General features: G+C 40.1%; 1 protein-coding gene across 1 annotated transcript in view; it reads left to right on the top strand.

The window, feature by feature from the left end:
- The window catches only part of LOC107088915 (5-hydroxytryptamine receptor 3A-like), a 19,578-nt gene that overhangs the window by 6,793 nt on the left and 6,736 nt on the right, over positions 1-6,049 (top strand). The window contains exons 2-3 of the mRNA XM_015381383.1: positions 434-508; positions 4,363-4,508. Of these exons, the coding sequence (XP_015236869.1) occupies positions 434-508; positions 4,363-4,508 (221 nt within the window). The remainder of the gene's footprint in view (positions 1-433; positions 509-4,362; positions 4,509-6,049) is intronic.

The following is a 6,049-nucleotide window of genomic DNA, read 5'->3' as shown; positions in this document are numbered from 1 at the left end:
CCACCTCTCCACAGCTGCACCTGACCTAGGCGCTGCCTTCAGGTACCCGCGGCGTGGAAGCAAGGTCAGGCAGGAGCTTATAAAGGAGAGGTCTTCTGATGAGAGGATTAGCAACAGGTGTGCAGGAAGGTTCCAGCTCCAGAAGACCCACGGCGCACTCTGCTGGAGACAGAGGGTAATCTCCAGATCCCCACAGTACCTCCAGCCCTAAGGGAAAATAGCAAAGAGCAGAAGGGGATCCTCGGCGCCCTCTGGTGGGCAAGCCTGAGGATCCCAACAATATTTTTGTTTTTCTTTTTTTTCAGTTTCTTGCCATTTGATTCACTGATGATTCAATGATTCTACCCTTTTCTTTAACCGGAGTGTGTCTAAACTTTCGAGCTAAACTGTATACGTTAATTTTGTTAAATACAATCTTTTTTATGATTGCCAGTCCACAGAGGAAGAGATGTACAAGGGGAAGGAGGGAAGAAACGTCAGTGCAAAGAGGACGTTCAAGACAAGACAGGTAAAAAAACAAACAGTATAGTTGCATGCCGAACAGTAGTTGTTAAGCTGACAAATGAAAACATTCTATTCAAAAGACAACTTTACATATATCATGGAAGATATTTGATGAATGCTTTCCAGAAACACCCATACACTTAACATATTGGAACACTTTCTAAATAAGACGTGTGTTACATTTTACTGATCATCTATATGCTTTGCTATTTCCTTTATTTTACTAAACAAGAAGGAGAAGAACAGGGAGATGGGACAGAGTAGAGCAGGGGAAGAGAGCAAGCAGTAGATTCATATCCAGAGGCTGTGTCCTCCGAAGGCCAGATTCGTCAGTTGATTCCATTATATCGAGGCACCATGGTGTGTTCTCATTCAAGGACTTCTTCATATTTAGCCGACAAATGCAGCCTTCTTTCCCCCTGGTTGCAACGACAGGTCCGGTGTATCCTTTGTAGCCTTAGGTATCCCATGATTCCCCATTTTGCCATGAGGAAAAAGGGAAATGGTGCCGAAGAGTGGTGAATATTGTAAGTGCTGTTTAATATAATACAAGTATGTGAATAGTTTCATCTTAAATTTATGAAAATAGTTCATATAAATGGTGCTCCTTTTCACGACCTTCAAAAGACCCAGTCCAGGTAGGCCGAGTCCTCCGGATGATGCAGCCCTTATTTAAACACACCTGTCATGATCAATTTAAGAGATCTGACCAACATGCAAAGAACCACTCAGAGAATCAAGGGAAAAGTTTCACAGGTTTATTTAGGAGACTGTACAGAAGTTGAATCTGGAACTCGGAGAACTGGTGAACCGGAACTGGAAAGTCTGGAGAGGAGATCACAGTGATCAGTTCACAGCCCACTGCTAAAATAATCCTCCAGATAATGATCCAACGATCCGCAGGTGTGCAGGAGGGCAAACGGGGACAGGGCACCACCTGGTGGTGGAGGGAGAAAAACACACAAACAACCAAAAAAACTGACCACACCAACTGGATTCCTAACAACACCAAGAGCAGTATACCAACCACCAAGCTAAAGGATCTCAAAATCTGTCTTTTGATTTAGGGGATAAGACAACTGGTCCTAAACAGTTTAAACTGTTCTAGTTCTCACTCACTCACGTTGCTCCACAAAAAAGCACCTCTCATGAAAACTGGTTAAAAAGGTCAGGCATATAAGGTGGACACTTGTTCATATCTTGAGGTAAAAGATGCAGCAGGGAACTGAGGCTGAGGTCTCAACAGGTGGGAACAGAGTACACTTAGGTATAAGAATTAAAGGCTTTACTTTACTGATAATTTTGCATCCTTCTTCCATTAATGCTTATGTTGTGTACTGTAAACCCACTCTGATTGTATCTTCTTGTCACTGGTTGTTCAAATTTCCAAAAAGTTTAATGTCTTTGTTTTCAGGTTTATTTCTTCTCTGCTACATAGTTTCTTCATTTGTGTTCATCCTTTATTTCTTTTGTTGTTTGGTATTTGAGCAAATGGGTATAGCTTTGAATAATTTTGAGAAAGTGTGTTTGAAATATTTACTACATTTTTACTATTCCAACAAACCAGTTCCAGTGTTAATGCATTGAGAAGCTCCATTAGCACAAAGTCTTTCTGCTTTACTCCCAAACAATATCTATGTAATAAAAATATGTTATTTGCAACTTTTACCTCTGAGCTGAGGGAAATATTATGTGAGCTAATTTGCAAAACTAGGCACACAAAGAAGTTTTGAAGAGAAGAAACAAATCTCTCATGAAATGCATGAATACAGTTTAAGAAATGCTAAATAGTTGCTTCTGAAACTAAAGCATAGAACTGCTAATGGATGAAACTCTAAGCATACCAGGAAGCCTGTACCTGATCTGGAGTAAGAAGGTGTAGAGCTGATGAATCAGTACCTAAGAAATATAAACAGAAAAATAGAAGGCTTTGAAAATTAAATGCAACAACATTTGATTCTCAAATGTTGCAAAGACTGTTACATTGTTTTGGTAGCTGTGAAGCTAAGCTGGTATTTTATTCACTATTACCTTTACTGCATCAGCAAGTCTCCAGGTTTAGAGGTGATAGTTGGAGTGACCTATAAGCATAATCTCAAAGATCCAAACAGTGAGGTTTGCTCTAGTGGCTGGCATCCTCAGCATCTACACTTAATACAAAAAATACACTTAAAAGACTACCAGCAATTCACATACAAAACACTTTGAGGGTGGTCTGTACTTATATGGCACTCCAAAACACTGCATCCAGTCAGTCATTCACACTATAATTGTGGCAAATTACATTATAGTCACAGCTGCCCTAGGGCGTACAGACAACAGGTTTCCATACACAGGCACCACCATCAGTAGGCAATTTGGGTTGATGTATCTCGACCAACTGAAAAAAATAGAACCGGTGTTCAAATCAGTGACCCTCCGGCTGCAGGACAACCTTGTGAATCCAACACCACTGTCACCCAAAAGTTTGCTTTACTGATCCACCAAACTGCAGCTCCAGCTTATGACTAAAAATTCTGCTTCAGCTGTGCCTCAAATTTTTGATGTTTGGAACTCCTCTTTCAAAGACCTGAGAATGTGTAAAAACAAAAAGTTATCTTTCCTTCTGATTATATGGTTATGAGATTAAAGAAACTTTGAGCGTCTTTGCAGACAGTCTTGTGTACTGTTATAATGAGGAGACACAGACAACAAGAAAGTCATCATATCCTTATTATCTGGATCTAGATCTGCTGAAATTGGTTTAAGGTCTCATTTATTAAACACAAAACAGAGCCTGAAACTCACATATGCCACTTACTATGCAAAAGTCGTGCTTTATCAAAAACACACTTGGTGGGGAAATGCTTTGCGCCTCAGAGGCTCAAAAAATTATTTTGATTTAGGTACATTGCAGGCTGCTTTACCAGCTGCTTTTAATACAATCCTTTAAATAGAGTCACTAGTTTAACTCTAGCCTTTCTAGGCCACTACATAGGTCAGGGATTTTCAACCCTGCTCTTGAAGGCACACTAGATTCTACTTTTCTTTAAAGCACCTGATTTATGTGATTGCAGGACAGTGTGCCTAAAGGAGCAAGGCTGAAAAAAACACTGCTGACACTGTTATATGTAAAGTATGGTTATTTCCTAATGTGTCTTTTTCAGTCGTTATAATTCTAAAAGATTATTACCTTCAAATCCACAACTTGGTTTAATGGCCTTTACCCCACCCCAAACTGCAAGTACTCACTTGGCATTTTTTTCAACAAAAGCAATTTGGCTCCTTATTTGAAAATCAGACCCTAATAAAAAAATTGCCTTCTTAAATTCCCATGGTGCAATGGTAACAGTGTTTATATATTCCAATTGTATGTTAATGGGCTGCAGGATTGGTCATACCATTTCTTACAGAAAAATGGTTGTGTGTTGAATCCCAGTCTGGGGTCTGTTTGCATGTTCTCCTTATGGAATGCTTTGATTCTTTGAAAAGTAAGAACAAACAAGCTCAATAAGATAAGGACTCCAGGAACATTTTGATGCAAGCCTGTGTTGCTAAATATTGTACCACATTGTATATCATTTGCAATATCAATATATTTTAATTTGCATCATTCCTTTTTTTTTTGTTCCTTCAATTCTTGCTTCATTGGTTGTGGCTCCTTATTCTGTAAAATCCCAACATCTCTTACATCAAATGAAATGAAAGGTCCGACAGTAAAAGCATTGTTCTTAGTTTTTCTTTTAATCAATTCTTCATGCTGAACTGGTTTGGTGGAATGTTTAAAAATTACAAATTGCGAACAAAGATTACCGGATACATTTCTTTGAAACTTAGTAGAATTCATCTTTCTGATGCTAACTGTTTTTCATATTTCAGCACAGGGATGTGCTGATTATGAAATTCTAAATCACCTCAACCTCACCAGCGACAAAGTCATGTACACCATGGGTCGGCCAACCAGAAATAATAACCGCCCTCTTATGGTGGTTATTACACTAATGCCTTTGGCCATTTTGGATGTGGTAAGTTCTTCATAGGTCTTTTTTTTTACTTGTTGTATTTCTACTGTATAAAATATTCAAGAGACATTTACAACTGTCTTCCACACACTTTAAGTAAGTAAGTAAGTGACTAAGTAACTTGTTTACCCTAGTACACACTGCGAAATACATAACGGGAACATGTAAACAACACAACATAACTTCAATTAAATCAAACTTTTGTGAAATCAAACTGTCCACTTAGGAAGCAACACTAATTGAAAATAATTTTCAAATGCCATTATGCAAATTGAATATACAATAAAGTTATTATTATTATTGGTGATTAGCAAGATGCACTTAGTAAAGGAGTGGTTCTACAGTTCGAGACCACAGACCACTTTTCAGTGCCTATGCTTTCTGGCTGTTTTCATCATTTTTGAATGTTGGTGGTGCTTTCAAACTCTTGGTTGCTTCAGACAGACTACAATCCAAACAAGTGGCTTAGTGCAGCTCATTCAGGATGGCACATAAATGCGAGCTGTTGCAAGGTTTGCTGTGTCTGTTAGCTTAGCGTTTAGAGGCTGGAGGGGCTACCATATGAGACAGGCCAGTACACCAGGAGATGTGGAAGAAACTGTAGGAGGGCAATCACCCGGCAGCAGAACCACTACCTCAGCATATCTGCAAGGAAGAACAGGAGGAGCACCTCCAGGACAAATGTGCATGTGTCTGCCAAAACAGGTAGAAACCGACTCCATGAGGATGGTATGAAGGTCTGACATCCACAGACGGGGGTTTTGCTTACAGCCCTACAACATGCAGGATGCTTGGCATTTGCCAGAAAACACCAGAATTGGCAAATTCACCACTGGCGCCCTGTGCAGATGCTTTAGTCCAGGTCTGTGAGGAGATCCCTCAGGAGACTATCTACCTCATCAGGAGCATGGGCAAGCATTGTAGAGAGGTCATACTTGCAACTTTCTATGCCACTGACCCGGGAGCAGTCTCACAGCTCTGCTCTCATTCTTGAAGGAACACAAACAGTTTTGTGGCAGCCCAATGTAGGTTACTGGCATTGTCAGTCACCCTATGCTGTGCTGCTAACACTACTGGAATATAGATAGATATGCAAAGTGTACCATATCTGATATATACGTGTGTGTGTGTGTGTGTGTGTGTGTGTGTATGTATGTGTATGAATGTATGTATATGTACGTATATATATGTATGTGTATGTATATATATGTATTAGGGATGGGACGATTTATGAAAACCGTCCGAACCGTTCAGTTCAACTGTCTCGGTTCGATGTGCGTGTGTTTCGTTCGGTTCATGCGCTGCTCAACAAGAAGAAGAAGAAGCGAAGCAGCTTAGCCGGGTGTACTGTAGCAAGGGAAAAAATCTGTTGTTTTGAGAATTGTGTGGGTATGGCGAGTGGGAAAGAACAGGAGCTGGAAGACGTGCCAGCAGCACTTTATAGGTCTGCTGAATGGGAGCGCTTTGCATTTAGAGTGACCTACGATGACGGCGGAAAGAAAGTTGTGGATAAAAGTGCAACAGCGTGCAAGCATTGTGCAACA

This window comes from Cyprinodon variegatus, unplaced genomic scaffold (genome assembly GCF_000732505.1).
Source record: "Cyprinodon variegatus isolate N-32 unplaced genomic scaffold, C_variegatus-1.0 Scaffold12, whole genome shotgun sequence".
Classification (NCBI taxonomy): Eukaryota; Metazoa; Chordata; class Actinopteri; order Cyprinodontiformes; family Cyprinodontidae; genus Cyprinodon; species Cyprinodon variegatus.
This window is presented reverse-complemented; position numbering and strand designations above follow the sequence as displayed.